General features: G+C 49.1%; 1 protein-coding gene across 1 annotated transcript; it reads left to right on the top strand.

Annotated features, from left to right (window-relative positions):
* Positions 1-135: 135 nt before the first annotated feature.
* Positions 136-26,465, top strand: LOC135919334 (uncharacterized). The gene is made up of 7 exons (XM_065453084.1): positions 136-288; positions 14,228-14,285; positions 15,757-15,848; positions 16,728-16,832; positions 18,358-18,408; positions 19,232-19,285; positions 25,968-26,465. Exons 1-7 carry the CDS (start codon positions 244-246, stop codon positions 26,226-26,228), a joined length of 666 nt encoding a protein of 221 aa, XP_065309156.1. The 5' UTR covers positions 136-243; the 3' UTR covers positions 26,229-26,465.

Raw genomic sequence — 26,465 nt, 5'->3', positions numbered from 1 at the left:
ACTCGTTTATTTAACATTCGGCACTTCTTATTACTGGAAGGCATCTGCGTAATTAAAATCTAATTCATTATGATTCTTATTATTCACCTTGTTTTTCCGTCCAATTAGTGGTTTAAACCCACAGCCTTCTCACGAGGCGCGCGCACGTTGAACGTGCCAAAGGCAGAAGAAGAAACGACCCGAGTTTTGGCGTCACGGAACAAGCCAGCAAGCTCTCGGTGGCGCTCGGCTTCTCCTCCCGCGATGCAAGACCTGCTGTTTCTCCGCTGTATTCTCTACTTCTGCACCGTAAGTGGGCGGATCGAAACAGTACCAGACCTATTTATGATGATTATTGCTTATTCCCAACAGCCATCCTTAGTGATGTCTCTTACGAGCTTCTCATGGGAAGCGAGTATCTCTTAAAATTTACGCGCTGCTAACGTCCTGGTCGCGGGTTCGATCCACGTCGTGGCGGCAGCAACTTGTTGATGAGAGGCACGAAGGCACTTTTACTCAGATGAGCGCACGGTGAAGAAACCAATGCGATAAAACAAACTGGCTGTGGCTTAGCTAAGGTTAAGCCCAGGATGCGAAGCATACTAGCCTTTATTTTAACGTGACAGCGTTAAGGAGCTCGTGTCGCAGAAAAGCCGGTGTCGTCGGCGTCGGCTCAGGCGTACGGCGCTTGCTCAGCGCACATTTCGTTGTCGCGCCGAACGCTGCGTTGCTCGACGCTCACCGCATCCGATGCGGGGCGCGTAGTCGCTGCGCCGTAGCAAAGCCATTTCTCTATGGCAAAGCCACCTAGAAACAGTCTCTGTAGCACGCCGCAACCTTCGCTTCTCATTCCAACGAGCAGCTCTGCCTCCAGGAGGCATCTCACCTCGTGAGCATAGAGAAAGAAATTTCAACAAGAGCGGACACTCCCATAGAGCCCAGCGGCCGAATTGACTGTAGCGCACCAAGCGGATGTTGTTGACTCCTTCCGGTTTCGTTTTTGGGCGCGCGCGTTTTGAACACCTGTTGGTACACGCCGCGCCGGCTCCGCTGCTCGGCGCGGCATTCAATTTTTTTTTTTTTTCGCTTCTGCTGAACCTCGCGTGGCCTTGGCATGGAATCGTTTCATTATTAAGTAGAAATGATTGCCATGGACCTTTACAAGACTGCGCCGAATCTGTCGGCTGCAATTTCATAAAGAACACGAAAGACGTGTTCTGAAATGATGAAATTTTTATTTTGCTCTATATAAATGCTCGTTCCGGGCTTCTTCTGCATTCATCCAAAGTTGTGGCACCAGGTAAGCAGCAGTCGTTGCCGTACGATGCTCCACCGGATTCCATCAGCTGAAAGAAAGTAAATTACAAGCATCTATCATTTCGGTATATTGACCTAACAGGAGTATTGCGTGTAGAGGCGAAACGTGCGTAAGTGGTGAATGAGCGGCATTAGAGATACATTCACTTTTACGTACATTTCGCAGCAAAGACTCCTCCCAAACAATGCCATAAAATCTGAACATCCGACTTTCAAGCACCCCTCCTTTCCTGGGCATTGTTTCCTGCACTTTAAGTGCGCAAATACACGGGTGACTGCGCGTTTCCAAAACAACTTGGCCTCAGTCGACACGATGGTACGCCAAGTACACAAAGGTGGCTACAACACAGGATCAGCCAGACCATGTTACACGCTCGCAGAATGCATTCTAATCGCACTCAAGTGAGACTCGTGGGTGCAAAGCCTGTTTTCAGGCGCTCAGAATACATAAATGTCATGTTCTTGAGCTCCTCCGTGTTATCTTTTACGCGTCCTGCCGGCGCATGCAACACTCCCGTGTTATCACTCTCGGCAATCGCTCGTCGCGTTTTCGAGAAGCGTGAGTACCGAAATAAGATATATGTTGTTGTAGGGCTATAAAATGCGTCACATACTTGTCCCACTAAAATTCAGTGCACGCAAAAGTAACTCACTATGGCCGGCTTGCTTTTTTGCTAACAGCTTCACAACCCCAGGCGCGGCGAGCAAGCCTCAAGATATCCCAAAAAGTTACCAAACAAATTACAATACTTTTTCGGGTCAGAGAATGCGTCACGAACTTCTACCAGTAACATTCAGTACACGCGAAACTAACTGCGGCACACAGCCGAGCTGCTTTTCGCTAACTGCGTCAATAAGCCGGGCGCTGCAACCGTGCTTCTAAACTACCCCAAATATAACGACGTTAGTTACAATAATGTTGGGGTCCGCAGAATGTGCGAAAACTTGTCTGTCTTAGGCGCTACGACGTGGTACACGCATGTACACGCGCAAATGCGTCACACGGCCGAGCCGGTTTTCGCTTACTGCGTCAATAAGCCGGGCGCGGCAAGCGTGCCCAAAAACTACCAAAATAAGTTACAGTAATGTTGGGGCTCATAGAAAGCGTCGCAAACATCTGCCAGGACGAGGCATTAACTCAAATTAACTGCGCCAGGACGGTGGTGCTGTTTTTCGCTAACTGCGCCACTCGAACTAAGCCTAAATGTGATTAAAATGAGCCGCACGCTGTCAAACAGAATTTCTCACCTTGCCGTAGTCCAGTAGTGCAGTGGTGCCGTGTCGAAATGCAGACGACACGCAAGAGAAGCATAGAGAAGGCCGGGAGCCCAATAAAATTGGCTATATCCAAAACAGACGGGTCGCCGAGAACGCGAGCTTCGCACGTACGACCATCCTCGCTCACTCCTGCGGCTTGTCTGGCGCATGACGTATGCACGCACGTCTGGCGTGCCGCCAGCTTGTTGCTAGGCAACGCAACAAGAAGTTGCAAAGTAAAAGTTCATTTGCACGCAAAACTTTTTCACTTTTAGAGGGAAGGAATAAAAAAAAATTAAACGTTGTCTGGAAGTTTATTTCACATTCTTTTTTTCTGATGCTCGCGTCAACTAACGGATGTTGTTGAAACTAGGCGTGACGTGTTTCCTGTTGCCAGTTTTTGAAGAGTGTCCCCTCTTGTTGAATTTCTTTCTCTATGTCGTGAGTGTCAAGCAGAGGCAAGCGCAGCTGCTTATATACCGCCGCGACGCCGCGAGCGACGGCGCGAGTTGGAGCACCGTTCTCCTCTGTCATGACGTCACGGTGTCACGTGATCAGCCTTGAAGGCGACGCCGCGAGCGACGGCGCGAGTTGGAGCCCCGTTTCTCCTCTGTCGTGACGTCACGGTGTCACGTGGTATTGAAGGCGACACCATAGAGAAAGAAATTCAACAAGATGGGACACTCTTCAAAAACTTGCAACAGGAAACACGTCACGCCTAGTTTCAACAACAACCGTTAGTTGACGCGAGCATCAGAAAAAAAGAATGTGAAATAAACTTCCAGACAACGTTTTATTTTTTTTATTCCTTCCCACCAAAGTGAAAAAGTTTTGCGTGTAAATGAACTTATACTTTGCAACTTTTTGTTGCGTTGCCTAGCAACAAGCTAGCGGCACGCCAGACGCGCGCGCATCCGTCATGCGCCAGACAAGCCGCAGGAGTGAGCGAGGACGGTCGTACATGCGAAGCTCGCGTGCTCGGCGACCCGTCTGTTTTGGATATAGCCCATTTTATTGGGCTCCCGGCCTTCCCTATGCTTCTCTTGCGTGTCGTCTGCATTTCCACACGGCACCACTGCACTACTGGACTACGGCAAGGTGAGAAATTGTGTTTTACAGTGTGCGGCGCATTTTAATCACATTTAGGCTTAGGTCGAGTGGCGCAGTTAGCAAAAAACAGCACCGCCGTCCTGGCGCAGTTAATTTGATTTATAGCCTCGTCCTGGGAAATGTTTGCGACGCTTTCTATGAGCCCCAACATTACTGTAACTTTTATTTCGGTAGTATTTGGGCACGCTTGCCGCGCCCGGCTTATTGACGCAGTAAGCGAAAGCCGGCTCGGCCGTGTGACGTACGTCGTAGCGCCTGAGAGAGACAAGTTTTTGCGCATTCTGTGGCCCCCAACATTATTGTAACTAACGTCGTTATATTTGGGGTAGTTTAGAAGCACGGTTGCCGCGCCCGGCTTATTGACGCAGTTAGCGAAAAGCAGCTCGGCTGTGTGCCGCAGTTTAGCGTGTACTGAGTCTTACTGGTAGAAGTTCGTGATGCATTCTCTGACCCGAAAAAAGTATTGTAAATTATTTGGTAACTTTTTGGGATACCTTGAGGCTTGCTCGCCGCGCCTGGGATTGTGAAGCTGTTAGCAAAAAAAGCAAGCCGGCCACAGTGAGTTGGTTTTGCGTGTACTGAATTTTAGTGGGACAAGTTTGTGACGCATTTCATAGCCCTGCAACAACAAATACAGTATTGCGGTACTCACGCTTCTCGAAAACGCGACGAGCGATTGCCGAGAGTGATAACACGGGAGTGTTGCATGCGCCGGCAGGACGCGTAAAAGATAACACGGAGGAGCTCAAGAACATGTCATTTATGTATTCTGATTGACTGAAAACAGGCTTTGCACCCACGAGTCTCACTTGAGTGCGATTAGAAGGCATTCTGCGAGCGTGTAACATGGTCTGGCTGAGCCTGTGTTGTAGCCACCTTTGTGTACTTGGCGTTCCATCGTGTCGTCCAAGGCCAAGTTGTTTTGGAAACGAGCAGTCACCCGTGTATTTGTGCACTTAAAGGGACACTAAAGGGAAACAATAAATCAGTTTAGACTAATAAAGCATTGTTTGAGAACCCCGCAGGCAGTCATTTCAAGAAAATAGTTTGAATATTAGATGAGAAAATGAAGGTCCAAGTATCAGTATTTGAATTTCGCGCCGAAACGCCAGCGCCGGTACGTCAGCGTGACGTCAGGGATTCCAAAGTTTGTTTTCGCATTTGGGCCGCGTTGGCTGAATAAAGGTTCCCGAAACTTGGTATGTTTAACATTTGCTTCCTTTAGAACACAATGTAGTCAATCTGTACCGCTAGATATAATTAGTAGGCCCTAGAAGATGCCATCAAAATCCATGACGTCACAGCCCCCAGGTGCGGGAACTTAAGTAGGCGTCGCCACCCGTATTTCGTTCTTGCGCTTTTTCTGGCTTACCAAACGTCTTATCGTTGTAAGAGTGGTGTTTTTGGTGTTGTAGAACGGTGATTTACTGATGCAGAAGAAATCACTTTTCACTTTAGTGTCCCTTTAAAGTACAGGAAATAATGCCCGGGAAAGGAGGGGTGCTTGAAAATCGGATGTTCAGATTTTATGGCATTGTTTGGGAGGAGTCTTTGCTGCGAAATGTACGTAAAAGAGAATTTATCTGTAATGCCGCTCATTCACCACTTACGCACGTTTCGCCTCTACACGCAATACTCCTGTTAGGTCAATATACGGAAATGATACATGCTTGTAATTTACTTTTTTTCAGCTGATGGCATCCGGTGGAGCATTGTACGGCAATGACTGCTGCTTACCTGGTGCCACAACTTTGGATGAATGCAGAAGCCCGGAACGAGCATATATATAGAGCAAAATAAACATTTCATCATTTCAGAAGACTTCTTTCGTTTTCTTTATGAAATTGCACCTGACAGATTCGGCGCAGTGTTGTAAAGGTCAATCGCAATCGTTTCTACTTATTAAAACGATTCCACGCCAAGGCCACGCGAGGTTCAGCAGAAGCGAAAAAAAAATGGCTGTGGCTTAGGTAAGGTTAAGCCCAGGATGCGAAGCATACTAGCCTTTATTTTAGTTGTTGAACCACTGTTTAGCCTGGTGAACTGCTGTTGCTTGGCTATATTTGGTTCGGCTAGACGAAGAAACAACTCATGCATTACTTCTTCGCCTTCAAGAGTGGAACGCGACAGCGTTCCCGTCGACCCGCCAAGGGGTGTAAGACAATGGGCTACAGGGCAGCGACTACGCGCCCGGGGCGCTGCAAGCGCTTGATTTCGTCGGACGTGTGTTCCTGCAGCTCCGGCTTTTGAAGTGCTTTTTCCTTTTGGAACTGTGAAATTCCGACACCTCTGGCCGCTCCTCGCAGCCAGTCCACCTGTGGCACCGAACCGAGCCATCGACGGCCCCCGGGATGCTCCCGGGGGCAAGACAGCGTCACCTAAAGTGAGTCAGAGCGCTTTAGGCTTAGCCGCCTCATCGCGTGAACAGCGTTCCCGCCAAGGCGCAATAACGCCGCGCAAGAAAGAGCAGCTGCGGCAGCAGTTAGCTGTGGAGATCATGGCGACTACTCCTGCTGCTAAGTCGCTTACCGCCACCAACGAAGAGTCGATGGAAGACGAGGTAGGGGACCCGCGAACACAGGCGTCTCTGTGCGACGCTGCATCACCGGGCGCGTCTCCTGTGCTTGCCTCGTCAGTTGCTACTGTCCAGAAGCGTCCGTGTCTGTTGAATCCAGATGCTCTCCCGGAACGCCTGTCTAACAGCCCCCCTGCATCGTACAAAGTTGCCATCCGTCCAAAGGAAGGCTACAACATAGAAGCCATCCCTACGACGACCCTTCAGAAAACGCTCGCTTCTTGCGTCACCGCGACGGGCTTCTCAGGCTACACATATCACCGGGCCTCCAACACGGTGTCGGTGTGGGTGCCGTCCTTAGAGAAAGTGTGTGCCCTGTGCACATTGACAGCAATCACCCTTCCCAGTGGACGCGTCTTGCCCGTTCAAGCATACCTGCTCTCTGGCACGGACATCTCTCGCTACGTGGTAACAGGGGTCGACCCCGACGAACCGCCGGAAACTCTACGTGATACTTTGACTTGTGACACTCATCATGTGCTGCTAGCCCGCTACTTAGGACGTGGTCGCACATGCCTGGTAACAGTTTCAGGACCCGCTACCCCACCCAAACGGTTTATCTACAATGGGTGCGTCCTTCGACCTCGTCCATACCGCCCAAGCGTAGTATACTGTTACCAGTGCCTACAACAAGGCCACATGCGTGCATCGTGCCCTAACCCGGCTCCGGTGCAGCCAAATGAGCCAAACACCAACCAAGCATTCCGATGTGGTCTATGCAAATCCAATGACCACTCAATAACGGATCGCACTTGCCCAACGAAACGTAAGGCTCAGAAAAGTAAACACGGCGTTCGCACTTTTCGCCCTACTCCACATACCCAGGACCTGTTGGTGTCTCCCAACCGCTTCGCTCCGCTAACAGAAGAAGATGAGGCCATCGAGGAAGACGACCCTTCATCATCTAAGGGGGTATCTACTCCTCAGGCAACTTACAGCGATGTTACTAGCCGGACTCGCCACAGGCATCATGCGTCTACAACGGCCCAGGAGGAACTTCAAAAGGAATTGGGTGACATCGATCGCAACATCGAAAAATTGCAAACGGAACTATCCAAACTCAACTCTCGCCGCAACCGCCTTGTCACTGCGAACACTTCGTCGACAACAAATAGGTCATCGGCGGCACAAACGCCTCATAAATGTCATTCACCAGTGCCGGCGACAGGTATTGCGTCTGTGCGTGAACCTGCGCCTAAACTCGCCTCCGACCCGGCATCGCTTCTGCGTTATGTTGTGCAACAGTTACAGGCCCTAACTGCCACTCTTGCGGAGCACTTATTATGATGGCTGCCACAATGGCCTCCAACCCGCCTTCATATGTAATTCAATGGAACTGTCGGGGTCTCGCTAACAAGGTTGGCGAGCTCCGAGAACGCATTCGCTTGGGCTCACTTCGAGCTTGGGCGTTCCTCCTGCAGGAGCAGAACTCTCTTCCTCGAATCTCGGGGTTTACTAGCTACGCAACACCTTCCATCCCAGATCGCCGTGCGTGCCTGTCGGGTGATAAACCAGGCAAAGCAGCTATCTATGTTCGTACCTCCCTCGTTCAGACGGCTATACCTATGGTGACATGGTGCACTGCGTGGCAAGAGGTCGTGGCTGTAAAGGTGCAACTCTCTCAGTGTGCTGTTGTGCTTGTGTCGTGTTATGTGCGTCCTCACTCGGGACAGGCGCCCCGTCTTCGTCTAGGGTGGATCACCTGGCTTCGTCGGTATCATCCTGGCTGTCCTATTCTCATCGTCGGTGATTTCAATGCTCCTCACCGTGAGTGGGGGTACTGTGTGTCTAGTGAACGTGGACGTCTCCTCCTTGATACTCTCACCCAGAACAACTTTAATCTGATTAATGACGTATCCATGCCTACACGACGTTGCACCCACCCACGAATGCCAGCGTATTCACCGGACCTGGCCTGGTGGTTGGGCCATCAGACAGTTACCTGGCATCGGGAACCGGACTGCTGGGGAAGTGATCACCATCCCATTCGGCTCGGCTTAGCCCCTCAGAAAACTGACCGCCTCCGTCGCCAATGTAGGGTAATCGAATGGGACAAGTTTCGTGCTTCGTTATCAAGGGACGCTCTTGCCCCTCTATGCGACCCCATCCCAATGTTACAATCGGCGGTCAAAACAGCCACTTTAACGTCATGGGTCGAGGAATCTCGTCCGGTGCCAGATCTTCGACTCCTGCAGCTTTGGGCACAGCGTCGCCAAGCAGAGGTCCATGCCAGCCGACACCCAGATTCCGTGGAGGCTCAACTCCGCCACCGTCAGCTGACAGCTGCAGCTAGACGCCATGAACGCCGCCTCTCACGTCAACGCTGGTTGGCCTGGTGTTCTTCGCTAGGTCCAACCACGAGCGCCGCCTCAATTTGGAGAACGTTCCGAGCAATGGAAGTTGGTGGACGCTCTCCTGACCCGGCTTCCAGCGCGTGCCTCGCGTCTGGCAAAACCGCAGACGCCTTTGCATTTGACATAGCGCAGGCATTATTTCCCGGTTATGATACGCGGCCACCTGTGGTCTCCGCCCCATTTACGCTTCCGCCGAGTGCAGGGGCACTCCCATCAGCTCACGCTATCACTGGGATGCAGTCTCCGTTCACGGTGGCTGAATTTCTCGCTGCAATAGACCAAGCCAAATTGAAGACTGCCCCGGGTCCTGACGGCGTGACCTATGAAGCGTTTAAAAACCTAGAAGGAGCCACTTTGGAAGATGTTCTCAATTCTTTAAACGCTGCATGGCTGTCAGGAGAAGTACCGGAGCACTGGCTGCAAGCAGCTATAATCGCCATCCCAAAGCCCGGCAAACCTCATGACAACATAACAAATCTTCGACCAATTTCTCTTATGTGTACATTATGGAAATTGTTGGAACGCATGGTGGCTAACCGTCTCCAGTGGTGGCTAGACGTACATCACTGGTACCACCCGTCGCAAGTTGGCTTCCGCCCCCACCTTGGTGCAGAAGACGGCCTAGGTCACTTGTCCTCTATGGTTTTGATTGGTGGCCGATCGACCCGAGTGAGGTCCGTGCTCGGCATGGATGTGCAGAAAGCATACGACCACGTCAGCCACGCTGCCCTCGTTGAAGTGCTACGCTGGATTCACTTACCCGCCCACACATGCAAGTTTATTCACACCTTTCTTACATCTCGTGAATTCGCCATACGCATCAACAAGGAGAATGTGGGATCCTTTCGCCCACATCGCGGTGTACCGCAAGGGTCAGTGCTGGCCCCCATACTTTTCAACATTAGCCTCCTACCCTTGGCATGGCGATTGGGCGACATTGCTGACCTGCACGCACTCATTTATGCGGATGACATCACAGTCTGGACTGTCCACCCGTCTCTCCAAATTCAAGCCACAAGGTTGCAGCTCGCTCTTACGATTACTGATCAATGGTGTTCTTTTCTGGGACTTACGTTGTCGCCTGAAAAGACGGCTCTGCTTCCGGTCGCGAATGCGCGCGGCCGCCGTGCATTCAACACCACCCCTATCGTCCTTCTCTTGCACGGAAACAGAATTCCAATCGTCAACTCACTCCGAGTCCTCGGCCTGGACTTGTACGATTCCGGCTCCGCCGGCCCCTGGATTCGCACAGCACGTCAGAAGACATCCCAAATGCTGCACCTCATCCGTAGGATTTCTCAAAAGTCAGGTGGTGCCACAACCACCATTGCCCGCCTCCTCATACGTACTGTGCTACAGCCAAGATTGATATACCAAGCCCAGTTTCACCACATGACACGAGCAGAGTGGGACCGCTTGGAATCTATCAATCGAGCAGCAATGCGGGTTATTACGGGCCTCCCACAAATTACACCCATTCACGCACTCCAGGCCGAAGCGCAATTAAATACGCTAGACGAACTGGTCCACCAGCGTCGCCAAGCTCGTTCCGCAAAGTGCCACAATATCCCGGAAGCTGCAGCTCTTGAGAAGTATATGGTAGACGGTTCAGTGATGCCCTGCGATTCCTGCTCGCCACGACCACCATGGCTTTATCAGCAAGTTACGGACAATCGGCCTCTGACTCGCATACACACACGATCCAATGGCCACCTTAGAGAGCCAATTATAATAGCAAATAGCCCATCAGCTACGAGTGCAAGCTCTTCGTGCAGACATGTAGCGTATGTCGACGCTAGTGTGAGTGATGATCACGTCACCACGGCTATCGCTTGTCCTGAATTATTGTCAGACATCGCAACCTGCTCGTATGCTTGCTCCCCTGCCTGGCCGTCGACACAGGCGGAGCTCTTGGCAATACGAGACGCAGTATCCATCCTCTGTCCGCTGCTCCCGCCGTCTAGGAGACACATTGATATCTTAACCGACTCCTCAGCTGCCATCCGTTGTCTGCGGCGTGTTCTGAATTCCGGCGTTTTGGCACTGGAGATTCAGGACACAGTGGAGAAATTATCCGTTACACTAAGAGTACAATGGATACGTCGCAATGCGCATCCCACACAAGCCTTAGTGGATGCAGCGAGCCACAACAAACCTTCGCGTCCGCTTCAACTGGCCCCCATCTCTCCGGAGACAAGGCTCCTCGCAGAAAAAGAACACCTTCGGCGCGCCACGCGAGCACTTCTCCCACCGCGTGGCACCGACCTCCCTTGCGGCCTAGCGCGCTGGGAAGAGGTCTTGTTACGAAGGTTACGCCTCCGTGTCGCCCTCACCCCTGCGATAACCTGGTCGTGGTCGGCACAGTACCGTGCCTCCATGAGCGATTCCTGCCCCTTCTGTCCCGCTCCTGTCTGCGAGGTGGACATTGGGCACCTCCTCTGGACTTGCCCTTCTCTACATGCCCTCCGCCAGAAACACCTGCTTCGCTGTGGACCACCCCCAGGTCGGCCACCAGACGTAGAAAGTTGGATCTTGGGTCCCCACCACCGGACATTGCTGGACTTCCTCCGCGAATCCGGAGTGTATTTACATGTTTAAACATTTCTTTATGCCAGAAGGCACGCTGTCGCAATAAAAAAAAAAAAAGACTACGCGCCCCACATTGGACGCGGTGAGCGTCGAGCAAAGCAGCGTTCGGCGCGGCAACGAAATGTGCGCCTGAGCAAGAGACGCACGCCTTAGAAACAGCTCGTTTCTAAGGCAACACCGCATTCACTAGAGGCGCTTTTGTACCGCTTTGAAGCATCGTACTCGTGGCTCAGTGGTAGCGTCTCCGTCTCACACTCCGGAGACCCTGGTTCGATTCCCACCCAGCCCGTCTTGCAAGAGTTGAGCCAAAGCCACTTCTCCTCTGTCGTGACGTCACGGTGTCACGTGATTTCATGGCGACACCGCCGCGCCTGAGGAGCTGGGTTGAGCTCTCGTAATATGCTTCGCATAAAAAAAAGAAATGAATGCCATGCCGAGCAGCGGAGCCGGTGCGGCGTGTACCAACTGGTTTTCAAAACGCGCGCGCCCGAAACCGGAAGGAGGCAACAACATCCGCTTGGTGTGCTACAGTCAATTCGGCCGCTGGGCTCTATGGGAGTGTCCGCTCTTCTTGAAATTTCGTTCTCTATGGCGACACCGCCGCGCCTAAGGAGCTGGGTTGAGCTGTAGTAATATGCTTCGCATAAAAATAATCCGGGTTCTCCCACTGCGGCACGCGTTATGTCTTCTTCATCCATAGCTACTGGTCCAGTGGTAGTGGTAATGGATTTAAGGGGGAAAATAATTTCTGCAAGTTCCATTGCAGAAGGTATCAACAGGCAAGGTATCAACAAAGCAAGGCACAGCTACATATAACAAACGTCTGAGACGCTCAGAACCACCGGACTACTGGCCTACACGTGCACGGAGGAAGGAAAAGAAAAAAAACTTGAGAGGCCCTACCCACTCCGCGCCTTAGGAGAAACGTGTGGTTGAAGACGTGGTAATTTTTGCTGTAGCGGCCATGTTGTCGGAACACAATGGCGGTTTGGCTATGGTGGGCAGTCCTCAAGCGTGTACTGCCCAGTATAGGTCTCGTGCCGTGGCAAAGGTGTCGTGTATACAGGATCGCATTACTCTCCGTGTTGTTCCGCCGTTTTATCTAGACGGTGCTCTCCCGGCTGTTGCCGTGGCCAGGTGAGAATGGAAGAAATAAAAAGCATGAAGCGAGTGCGCACGCAACGCCGTGAGCCCCGTATACACGCCATGGAACAAGGACGATCTGTGTACATATTACCCGTCTCTGGTTAATCCATGCTAACGCGTCATCACACACTAAAATCGCCGTGCTTCCAAATATGTGCGATCAACTCCTTGCAGGTCAGTGTCAGCGGTGCAGTGTTCTCGCTCTTGAGAATGGACGATCCATTTGTGGCACGCAAAACAGCCATGTGGAATGATGCGATAGAAGCGGTTCCTCTGAGTAATTAAGGGACGAAGCCTCCTTACCGCAGATGTGTTCTCTGTGTGCTCGAGGGGCGAAGGGAAGTGAAGGTTGGCGGATGCCGTGCAAGAGTGGACAAGGCCCGACAGAAGAAAGTATGCGCCTACGCACACGTCGAACGGCGGGTTGTCGCACGTGTAGGTCCGGTCAACGCGCTATAGCTGCACGCATGCGCGCTTACCCTTCAGCGTCCGACGGAGGATAGCACAGAACTTTGTTCACATGAAGGTACACTTACCGTGAGAACAATGTAAGTGTGGTCGTGGTCAGTGTATGTAACCGCGTATCCACGTTCTCCTCTACTGGCCTCTTCGTTGGCGCGCTGTGGCTGGTCACATCTCCACCACGCGCACGCCCGGAAGTGGTGCAATAAAGCAAAACGATTCCCGTAAAGCCACGACAGGCATACGTATTTGTTCTCATAAACTCCAGGTGGGCTAGCCATAGCACCTGACGTGCCTAAGGTGTCCTGCCGCTCATCGTCAGTGCACTCTTGCAGTGCGGTGAGAATGCACAGATTTGTTTTCAGAAAAGCCGGCAAAAGTGTCGGGAACCGACCACTCTCACCGTCTACCTCGCGGAGTTCGTTACGAACTCCTTTCAATGCTACAACGCAAAACTCGGACGAGATTACTTGGGCAACGGCGTCTCGATAGTTAACACCGCGATCGGATCCATTGGTCGGATCGCTGTGTAGGGTGTGCGCAAGCCACGCCATCTCCCGGCATCACTGAGTTTAACAAAAGGTGACGTCAGGTCTTCTCCTCTGTTTTTCCTTCCACCATGCCTACGTGAGTCCCAAACTACACCAAGGCTCCTGGCGAACAATGCAGGGAACGCTCTTGCACAAGGGGCGCTAGAAATCTACCGGATCGTGGTTTACCTTCGAAGCTGGTTTTGTAGTAAACGAAGCTGCAAATACTCGTGTGTCTTGTACAGCCCACGAAGCAGTCTACATAGAGGTATACACGTTAAGAATTGTCAACAAACCTTTATTGAGGGTCACTCTCAGAAATGCCGTCTTCCTTAACGGAAGTGCGAACCGCATACACCATGATCGAACTTATACAGTTGAAATTCATGCGTTCTTTTATTATTGTATACAGCATATGAGTATCGATTTTGATATGCTGCCATTAAGTATCGTTAAGTGTGTAGAGATGTGTCTATCAAATATTTATGCACGGTTTAATTCAGAGCTTGAAAATTTGCGATAACGGCTTGGCATGTATCATTGGATGTGTCTTGTATTTAGTTTTTTACTATTTGCTAAAGATATTGAAGATCATAAATTTATGCAGATGGTTTCCTCTTTGTTGTGTTGTTAGCCCTGCAAGGCTGAACTTAACATCGGTAATGTTAACTTTTTCAATTTTTCGTTCAGGCATCCTTTTATTTTTGATGAAAAATAAGTAAATTCAAATTCAAAATTCATTTAGCAGCAAGCCTTGGCTTAGCTAATAGTAACGTTGGATCAAATCAGTCAACGCTGTCAGCCAGACAAATTGAACAGGTAGATAAATAAACCTATTGAATTTAATATATTCGTGCCAACGAGCATTCTGAAGAGCCTAAGGATGCATTTCTGTTGTTTCTTTGCAGGTGTGCAACATTTTTTGGGTCGTTACAAGAATCGATGCTCTCAGTAGGGGACCCAACAGTGAGTAATTAATGCCATTAATTAAATCTGTGCACCTTGCTAGTCCGCACGTCCTTAGGCATATCTTTTTACGACTTAAATATCTCAATTCTATGCTATCAGAGCTTAATTTGCTTCCTCCTACACTGCTGACACTATTCAATGTCTTCACGACGACTTTTGTGACAATTTATGCTCACCTTTAGCAGCGTATAGCTGCAAATGTAAGGAAATGGTTTTGTTCGCTATGCCGATATTTATTTCCAACCGGTATGGAGGGCGCAGATATAAGAAAAGAAAAACACGAAAGCTGCGGTCTTCACAGGAGCCTTTTTGTCCTTAAACAAACCTTTCAAATAAACGACACCATCCGAAGAGCAAGTCGAGATGTCGACATATACTTCCAAGATGACTCCTGTATGTACCTAATTAGCTAATTCGTTTATTGGTTGGCAGAAGAGAGCAGGTCAATGTTTTTGCCCTAGTAGGAGCGGAACGCACATCATGAGGCAGAACAACTACACTTTGAGCTTAAAGTGTAATTTGGTGTCAGCTACAGATGAAGGTACCGTGTTTTCTGGACTGTAGACCATTTTCACGGCATCACGGTGAGCCCGTGGGCGCCGCCATCTTTGATCACAGGGTGACGCGTCCATGTCTTGCCTCAGCTGCCTCCGTTGCCTCCGCCGTTACAATCGATGTGCATGATGCCGGTGCGGCACAGCAAACATCTGTTTCGGTGGACATCTTAGGCAGCGCCAGGGTTCACGACACGAAGCTTTTGCGGCCAGAGCTTCAGATGACGTGCAAGCGCTTTCAGAACTCATTACGCCACGTCCAAACGGCGCGGGCAGCCTATACGGCGCTTGTACTAAGAGCAACAATATAAATATATTTCAAGCGGTCCAAACTTTCCGCTAAGATCTTTGTATTTTGCTCTTCGTTCTTCATGTGCCAATAACGTTGACGCAATGCTTTCTTGTCACGTGGACTCTAAAAGCTTAAAGGTTTAAATTTCACGCATGTGCACTCTCTTTAGGTCCGGGCTATCAAGGTGGTTATATATATATATATATATATATATATATATATATATATATATATATATATATATATATATATATATATCGGCGCCGTCAAAATGTCAGAATGTCTCCAAGAATTCGAGGTTGATATGTTGTGGTGCGCCAGGCTCACGAAATCACCTGAGGCAAGAGCAGCCGTTCTTCGAATGGAACATGTCTGACGGCTTTTGTTCTGACACCCACACACAAAGTGATCTTGAGCCGTTCTAGAATTGGCCGCTACAAACAGTATAACCAAGCACTTATGCTTTTCTACTCCTTGATAATAAGATATCTGATCAGCTACTGCACACTGGTGATCACAGAATGCAGACCCCTGTTTTCGACTGAATTCACGCCAAGTGAAACACTGTGGTGTCATTTACCCGAGCACCTTCTCCCTCTTCATTGCTCCTCTTTTCATACAGAGCAAAGAGCCATCTTCCACATTACCTATGGCGTCGGATCTACCCTCGACCTAGTCAGCGACGTAATCATGCTCCATGCGTTGAGAAACCCGGTACGTAGAGAGCGTATGCTCTCGTTTCCAGACTTGTTTCTTGATTAGAGTTTTCTGGGATTGCAAACAACACTGGCGGATAATCGCATGGGCGTCACGTGCTTTCCGAAACGCACTTTGTCGCCAATGTCCTCAGACAGCGGTTCTAGGTTATTGAAGTGTCGGAATTGACAGCCTTGAACGACCTTGGGACTATAGAGGGAGTCATCTCCAAAAACGAATTACCAGGCGCACTTTGAGAAAGCGACGATATGGCTCATGGAGTGCATAATTATGGTGTCATGGCTCAGAATTCACGTGTACAGCATAGCGCGCCAGCCCTCGAGCGATGGCATCCGATACGAGGTGGTGCCTGTTTCTGGCTTGCACGCTTCACCTGTGAGTGCAGGAGGGCAATCGCTAAGCACCACGTTCTCCCACATGGTGATGGAATACAGTTGGTACGGATTCACTATAGCTGCAAATTTCACTCACTCCACCTACCCTAGGCTACCGCTTTAAGGTGATGCGTCTTTATGACGCAACATCACGCACACGAATTCGACGCGGTAACCATGACAGACGACAAGCGCCAGTGTCGAATTCAAGTAAGCTCGGCACCAGACAGCTAAATTGAAACATTGCGCGTGTTAGGCTGCATTTTGTTTCACCGTTAGCAAACCCGTCGCACAAAAAGAGAGGCTATGTTGTGTCTATTCATTTCCTTATTGTTGGAACCGAGCTGCATATCTTCGTAATACATGTGTCCTGCCGCATCACTGCACCATCCACGCAGTTCCATTTGTCAGGCGAAGGTGTTTGCCTTACATGCCAGGACTGCTTGGAGGAGCGCCCTTGTATGACTGCTGATTCTTGTCGTCAATTCTGTTGCAAACGCAGAGTCAGGCAAAGCAGAAGTTTCGACTGTTCCTCATCTGGAACACCTTGTCTACCTGCGGCTACTACGTCACGGGCTTGTTCCTGGAATTTTTAAACGCCAAGCCCGTAAGAAGCCACTGTTCACCTAAGCTGGAACACATCTATGGTGAACCTTAGCTTGTCGTGCAAACCTTAATTTTTGTTATTTGACAAAACGTGCAGAACCTTCCTTATGTGTTGTCGATGGATAATGTATAGGTTGTTCCTGCTATGAAAGAAAAATAATAATTAATACGATATACGGTTATGGGAAGAACGGTGTTCAGTCATAAGCTTTCTTCCGCCTTCGGCATAACTTTTCTGCACTCAATATCTGGCTAACCACAAGGAATTAATAAAGGAGTTTGAATAACTTAATTTAGGACACGACTTCCAATTGCAACATTCTTATTGAATAAGGAAACATGCCATTCAATTATTGTCAGTAGGCTATCTCTTGTGTAGTTATTCTTCGGTGCATTATTTTTAGCACGTGTAATACCAAAAAATGTTGCCTGGTTACCTAAGTTCGTGTCGTGACAGTAGCTATCCCAGAATTGACCTGAAGCGAGTAACTACGCTCATGGTCGGACTCGTTAATCCCCTGGAAGTGACAAGCTGTCGTTGTTGGTTTAATGGTATCGGCTTCCTTTGATCGCGAACTGCATGTAACTACGCATGACGATAGCAGAGTGTACGCAGTGGCCACCTGGTCACCGGGTCAGGCAATGCGCGTATTTAGTTCTTGCGAATCACCGCTGTGATCTGTGTAGTGGTGTGATGACGTGGCCATACACGTGATCATGCGGCACATTTTCTATATCGCGCTCAACGCGCAATGTGTGGAAAATAATTTCAAAGGACATAACGCGCTGAAAGCGATGGAGTGGCATCTTTTAAGACACGATAATACCTTTCCCGCGGGAATTCAAGCCATAACTCAGTATAACAGAAAGCTGGTAAATTATGGTTAATAATTATACGGGTAATTAGTACACAAAATTATCTTCGTGGCGGAAAAGGTCGTTTGACCGCCCGTAGGCCTCATAATCGCATATGGCGCCATAGTTTGTGAAAGTTTGGTTAACGATATTTTATATACTTACTCATCATCATCATCAGCAGTAGCAGCAGCAGCACCATCATCATCACTGCCACCACCACTACCAGCACCACTACCACCATGAGATGCTAGGATGAAATCCTGGCCGCGGCGCCAGAATTTAGATTTATTATTTTAATTAATTAATTGCTTGAGGTGCTTAACGATCTGAGCTTAATCAGTGTGCGTATGAGACTGCGCTCCATATGACCAATTCCGTGCAGTACAGCGAAAGCTGTTGAACACGTCCAGAAAGGAGATCCAGAAGAAGGGCTCCTCCATTGTACGCGCGTCTGATCGTTCGACGCCGGCTGCCCGGAAGCTTCACGTAGGGATTACTCAAGTACATTGGGCGAGCCCTCCTTCCTTCTCTCGAATGCGTGGCTGGCTCTCGTTGTCAACGATCTGCTAACAAGAGCGCTCTACTACGCTGCATGAACTGCCAGGAGGTCATTCGTGTTACATGTGAAGCTGCAACGATTGTTTTTTTTTTCACTTTCTTCTCTTTAGACAAAACTTGAAAAAGACAAGTTGCGAGACAAGGATGAAAAATCGCTTGATGTAAGTGCAACGAACGATGCCCTTGCTTCTCTCATTTATTGTGGCGATTTCCCGAGCAAACTAACCGACAAACAATAAATGATGTACCAGACCTGTTAACGCGAACATTGACGACGAAAACGCGACGCAAATGACGAGCAGGAAATTTGCTTTCAATGTCAATTATCATTCTATGCGGAGTGGTGCGAAAGATATGTTTGTAATACGATAAAAGCAACACTGCACGCCTGGAGAAAGCCACTCATGAACGGACCGCAATGCTCGGCGCTGCACCTTCTTAGAGCTTAAAGCTGTAATGACAGCAATACCGAAACTGCCTGCAGAAAAGCTATTACAAATTATTATTTAGGGTGCTCTGACGCTTGCAGCACCTTTCTTTTTGGTTACAGGTTTAGGACCTTCATTTAACGCAAAAAAAAAACACTTATCGAAAATACCCAGTCAATGTACCCCTTCACATGCTTGTTTGAGTTACACTGGAGGTCCGATTACGTTGATTCAGTTATCTTTTCATAAGGAGATTCCGCGGACATTCCATGAAATAAGGAATTACTTTCCCATGCCTTTTTTAAATGGCCGTCGTATAGACATACTGAAGTAGGCTCTAAAATTAGGATGACTGACATTGTGAGCAATGATAGTTGTAAAATTGGGGTTGCCCTGCGAGCTTTCTCGTAGATGGCTTTTGTAGTTACTTAAGCTTTGCGCGTTAGAGCATTATGTCATCTTAACTAACGCTTTCTCTGCTGTACTTGGTTCAGCTGTGCTCAGCGCTTATCATTTCATTTCCTTTTTGCCGTTCCTTGTTCCTCTAATTTTTCAGACCCGTATTTTCTTCTACGTCGTAGTAATCTACACTGTGATCTTTCTTGTAAAGGTAAGACTGCAATGTGCTTTATCCTGTTCATGTCTGCCTAAAACATTTTTCTTCATGGTTGGTCAGCTTATCCTGGAGCTTTTATGCGCGATGAGAGCATACGTCTAGAGGGAGGGGGGGAGCAATCGTAGCATCCGAAACCTTAAGCCCGAGCTTTATAGTGGGGTGGCCACTTTGCTACGCTCAAATTTTCGGGGATCCGTCGCGTAGAACGGCCTGGAAAACATTACATGTGGTGCGACCAAGATGTCTGAGACCGCGATTATGCAACCTACTTATACCACACCGCCGCTCGCGTGCGCCGCCGGGGTTCCTTGTAGCACGACCAGACGTCGCTCGCCACCGCGCATTCCTAGAGTCACTGGAAAAAATTTAAGAGTACCGCAAACGTCGGGATTTTACTGGCAACACTGAGCGGCCACCACCATATACCTGCCAAGCCGACTGCGTCGCGGGAAGGCCGCCGTGTTGGAAGAGCTTGATATTCGGTGACACATGGGGTTGAGTGTTTACTGAAGAATAAATACATTGTGCCCAGAGATAATGGCTGCTAAGAACGTAAATAAAATGTTATGTTGTGCGAAGTAATACAGCCGGTGGTAGTTTTGCACGCCGATCGTGTTTACTGCTGGAACTGTGCTACGATTGCGGGCAGCAGCTTAGCGCTTCTATCGGGAACTTGTGCATGCGCTTTTTTTTCCTTCCGCGGAGTGAGCTACGAAGGAATCATTTCGTCACTTAGAGCCGGAATGAGGCTAGCTTAGTTATTATAATTGTGCTTTTGGGCATGAACATCATGGACTGCCGTCGGCTTTTATTGAATGTTTCCAAGCAGGACGAAACTAACACCTGACAGTCTCACAGGCACGTACGTTCATTTATAATTTCACAAGCTAAATCGGATACATCTAATTTATTTTGTAAACGGATACCGTGCCTTCTCGATTCTGCAGGGCGACTTTGTCCGCCGTATACGCACGACACACTGCGACTGCCGTGTGCGCACCGGTGTTTTGCCGTGGTCGTAAGATGATCTGTGCACAGCAGGCGTAAAAACCAATTTTGATGACCATTTTGCGCACTAAATCTTGTGGAAGGCCAATATGAGCCATTTGATTGATTACAGCAACGTATATGTACTCCTGTACAATGATAATGAGCAAGAGTTTGCTACATTGCGATTTATGAACGCGGCTGTCTAGTGCATTCATGAGCGGCTACTCTTCTCAACTTATTTATGACTGTTTTCTTAGACTGCCAAGATTTGCTGCCTGTGTAAAAAAAAGCAGGAACGCCCGCTGGTGACGCAGCACTTTTTTTTTCTAAGTTACACAGGCGATGTATAAAATTCTTGTGCTTTTAGAGCGGCTTATGTAACATGCATAGTGACAGAGTGAAACCAAAGCTACTGGATGTTCTGTTGTCTTGTATTTCCTGTTATGCATCATGCACAACATTATTTCCTTATGCACCGTAGCATTTCAACATAAAACATAATATATATGCTGACTTCAGTTCATTGCATGTGCTCGGCTTACAAGGTCAAAATTTGAAGCATGTGTTGTGAATAACACCTGGCCATTGGTTTCAAGCTCGAAATGCGTATGTGTAAATGAGCAAAGGATAAGTGGAAAAAAGGAGGTATCATGGGCCTCGTATTGACCATGTTTTTATTGACTGCGATCGTCACGATCTGCGAAAAGCGAGTGCCATATGGGTCGAGTGACTCGAGGCGAGAGCGCGCTCACGTGCGTGGAGAAATCATGCGAGTACCTGGTGCACGTGAGGACGCGGAATTCTCGCGCGACAAGTTGCCTTCGCGTGCCACGAGCACGGAATAACCGCGTGTGTTGAGCAACAAACGCGTACACGTGTACCCGCGTCAAGCGTGCAACACGCGAACGATCCCTGCAATGAACTCCTATTTTCGTAGCATCGCTAACACCGCGTGCACTTCGCTTAAATATCTTCTAAAACAGTGCCGAAAAGCACAAGCAAGGTGTACACACACACACACACACACACACACACACACACACACACACACACACACACACACACACACACACACACACACACACACACACACACACACACACACACACACACACACACACACACACACACACACACACACACACACACACACACACACACACACACACACACACACACACACACACACACACACACACACACACACACACACACACACACACACACACACACACACACACACACACACACACACACACACACACACACACACACACACACACACACACACACACACACACACACACACACACACACACACACACACACACACACACACACACACACACACACACACACACACACACACACACACACACACACACACACACACACACACACACACACACACACACACACACACACACACACACACACACACACACACACACACACACACACACACACACACACACACACACACACACACACACACACACACACACACACACACACACACACACACACACACACACACACACACACACACACACACACACACACACACACACACACACACACACACACACACACACACACACACACACACACACACACACACACACACACACACACACACACACACACACACACACACACACACACACACACACACACACACACACACACACACACACACACACACACACACACACACACACACACACACACACACACACACACACACACACACACACACACACACACACACACACACACACACACACACACACACACACACACACACACACACACACACACACACACACACACACACACACACACACACACACACACACACACACACACACACACACACACACACACACACACACACACACACACACACACACACACACACACACACACACACACACACACACACACACACACACACACACACACACACACACACACACACACACACACACACACACACACACACACACACACACACACACACACACACACACACACACACACACACACACACACACACACACACACACACACACACACACACACACACACACACACACACACACACACACACACACACACACACACACACACACACACACACACACACACACACACACACACACACACACACACACACACACACACACACACACACACACACACACACACACACACACACACACACACACACACACACACACACACACACACACACACACACACACACACACACACACACACACACACACACACACACACACACACACACACACACACACACACACACACACACACACACACACACACACACACACACACACACACACACACACACACACACACACACACACACACACACAGACAAACACACACACACACACACACTCACACACACACACACACACACACGCACGCACGCACGCACGCACACGCGCGCACACACACACACACACACACACACACACACACACACAAACACACACAAAAATACGTAGGGAACCTGCGCTGCCTGCGCGCTCTAACTCAGCCGGCCCGCCCAGCACTTGGTAGGTATATGGCACCTCAGAGGTCACATGGTACGGTTGGGCCAATGAACGCGTCGGCGGCGGGAAAAACAAATGTGGTACTCAGAAATTTTTTCCAGTGACTCTACGCATTCCGGCATTTCCGGACTAGTTTTGAAGTGAGGGAAGCTCGCAGTAAAATTGAGCATGAAGAACGGCTGAGGAATGTGGAAGAAAGTAAATGGGCTGGGAAAGTGTTCAGGTATCTGTACAGGAAAAACATTGATTCACAGTGAAGGAAAAGAACTATAGGAAGTTTACCAGCAAGTATGCGGCCTGTACGGTGGGCCACACAGCAACAAAGAAGGTCAAGCGGAAAGTCAGGGAGGCTGAAATAATCTCATGGGTGGCGGCAATGGAAAAGAAACTTGCCATGAGTAACTACTTAAGAGAAAAAAAAGAAATCAGGAAAGAAACAATTTGTGATAACTCAAATGGAAGCTCACAACTTTTTGAAGCGAGATCGGGATGCCTTATAAGACGCTTCTATAAAGCGAGATATAAGAAGGAAGAAGAAGCATGTGGTTGCTGCGGCAAAGCTAGGGAAACTATGAAGCATGTTTTTTTAGAATGTGAAGACATCTGCCCAGCGGTCCATTTTGGCACCACTGGCCTCCTTGAAGCCCTTGGGTTCAGCGAGAGCAGTGGAAAAATAAACATGTCCGCAATAGGCATTAGTAAGAGGCCATTGGAGGATTGGTGGAAGAAAATTAGGGAAACGACAAACGACGGAGATGTACAAAACACAGTTCGCGTTAGGGGATCAGAAAATTTGGGTGTGGTAGTTCAGAATGTTTTTTTTTCTTTTTTATTGGTTAACCTAAGTAGGACATTAGGCAGTATAACAGCAAGAGCTTGGTGGCGCAACGCACCACCCCATCCCCAAGAGGACGCTCATAGCATCCATCCATCCATCCATCCATCCATCCATCCATCCATCCATCCATCCATCCATCCATCCATCCATCCATCCATCCATCCATCCATCCATCCATCCATCCATCCATAGAGTTTCTCACTACATTACCTAGAGGGAAATTTGGTGCTGCTGCGCTGTGGTATGCATGGGAATGCCGGTATATTGTGGATTCGGATTGGCATCGTTCTCGTAGAGACAGGACACCTTGAAGACGCGCTTGGCAAGTACCGTTCCGTCTGTCACTATGATTCATTTTCTATTAGAACAGCACGGGAAAAGCTGTTTTAGCTTCATTATTACGCGAAAACATGTTTTGTTTAACTATGAGAACTTGTTATTGTGCGTACGACTACGTGTTACGTAAAAAGTATCAGCGGGCCGCTAAAGTTGGAGGACAGACGACAAGGTTTGCGCTCACTTTGAAAGAGTTGGTCGTCTGTTCTTACTTTTCTTCCCTTGGTCATGCATCGTGGGTGAGTAAAGATGTAATATGCGTGAATGGAAACATTTTATGAAGATTTTACTTTGAGAACACGTTATTTGCGTAGCCATATCCACGTTTTAGACGAAGCCTCTTACAACACCAGCCAACACGAGCCTCGCAGACACATATACCGTCATTTCCATGACGGCACGGTGCCCCTTTAAGAAACTCCCATAGACGGTGGCGCCAGATTACCCTCTAGGTGTTGTAGTGAGAAACTCTATGCATCCATCCACCCATCCGACCATCCATCCATCTATCCGTCCGTCCGTCCGTCCGTCCGTCCGTCCGTCCGTCCGTCCGTCCGTCCGTCCGTCCGTCCTAGGCTCCGTCAAACACAGCAGCGGTGGCACCAACTAAAAAAATTGGCTGAAGCTTAGCTTGGTTAAGCCTAGTCAGATGCGAAGCATATTGGTGGTTAAACTTGGTAAGTAATTTGTCGCCGAGTCGCATACTGAGCACGTTGCTTGGCCAGACGTTCTTCCTGCTCTTCATCAGTCTCTGTTGCACGCCGCAACCTTCGCTTCTCATTCCAACGAGCAGCTCTGTCTCCAGGAGGCATCTCACCTCGTGAGTGTCTAGCAGAGGCAAGAGCAGCTGCTTATATACCGCCGCGACGCCGCGAGCGACGGCGCGAGTTGGAGCCCCGTTTCTCCTCTGGCGTGACGTCAAGGTGTCACGTGGTATTGAAGGCGACACCGCCGCGCCTGAGGAGCTGGGTTGAGCTCTAGTAATATGCTTCGCATAAAAAGAGCTTTAGCATCAGTGGGAGGCACGCGCAGCGTGGGCTGTAGGGTTCCTCGAAGCACCAGCAGATGGCGCCCACCTGCGCGCATGCGCGGCAGTGGCAGCGCCGGCCAGAAACCTCGCCTCGAACCAGAAATCTTGCCTTCGCGCATAGCGTTCGCCGCAAACGTTTCCCGGTAATGATTACAGTTGCATACGCTGCACTTGACGGGAAGCGGGAACTGTAGCGTACGAAGCAAGTAGTGAAGTAGAGGCTGTTGAAATGTCTTAGGCTAATAATTAGGTAAAGTGCCTGAGAGTGTAACCATGTGAATAATTTCATGCTACGTGACAATGTGTAATCGTTCTAGTGTTCGTTTACAGCTTCGCTGTCCAACCACCTTCATAGCGAAGAGTGGCGACAAATTTCTTTATTCATACGGATGGTTAGAGCATTCCTGTTGCTGCCGTCGTGCTGACATTGTAGTAACGCGCATGCGCATCTTGCGAGTGCAGGGTTAGAAGGTCTGTAGTCCCACGAAATGTTTGGCTGCAAAAGCGACGAAGCCAAGCGTTCGTGCTGAGCAGCCGTTTGGATAACTCACCGTGGTAAGACGGAGTGCTTCGGAAATCATTATGTGCAGGCTATGTATACGCAGGAAAGTGTCGAGTAGGAGCCGGTCTTTCGGTTTTCATCAGCATCAGCGAGGCCGTCAGAACTTGAATTTTTTTCAGCATCAGCGAAGCCGTCAGAACTTGAATCGGGGAGTGTGACTATTTGGGCACGGAAAGCACTTAAATATTCAGTCGCAGCAGGCACCTTGGTTCACACAAGCGGAAAATTACAATGGGTGTGCAATATACTTTTTTCCAAGCGTCGTAGACATTTCGTGTACATACGTGTACTGCAATGAAGCCGCTTGCAACGTTGTCTGTTTCGCTCCATTCCAGGTCTGTATCCTGTATGCTTTGTACCAGGTCTACCAGAACTACGATCGCCTCGCGGCCAACGAGGAAGAACAGAACCTCGCTCCGCAGCCCGGAATATTCTCCAATGCGCCGCCAGTCGCATACCGGTTCCAACCCGAAAGCCAATCCGGGGTTCCGGTCATGCCTACCGGGCCAGCGTTGCTCGCGGCTCCCGCGTTGGGTGGATACCCAAAAACGACTCCGGGCCCGGCGGGCTTCCCCAGTACCAGGCCTGCTCCTTGAATGACTGTTTTTCAATCTAGCGACATGACTGATGATTTGAAAACTTGCAAATGTTTCACAAGAAAGCAGTTAACCTTTTAAATCAAAAGCAACAGTGGCAAAAAAATATGTTTTTGACTTGAATCTTGGCAACCAGCGCAAACAGAACTTTCGGGAAAGAATTGCCAACATTGCTCTCAAATACTGGTGTAGCTGTTCTATAAATGCTGCTAACGATGAATATTGTTTAACTCAAAA

This window comes from Dermacentor albipictus, chromosome 2, assembly GCF_038994185.2.
Source record: "Dermacentor albipictus isolate Rhodes 1998 colony chromosome 2, USDA_Dalb.pri_finalv2, whole genome shotgun sequence".
Classification (NCBI taxonomy): domain Eukaryota; kingdom Metazoa; phylum Arthropoda; class Arachnida; order Ixodida; family Ixodidae; genus Dermacentor; species Dermacentor albipictus.
The sequence above is the reverse complement of the archived record's forward strand: the minus strand, read 5'-3'. Positions and strand labels throughout refer to the sequence as shown.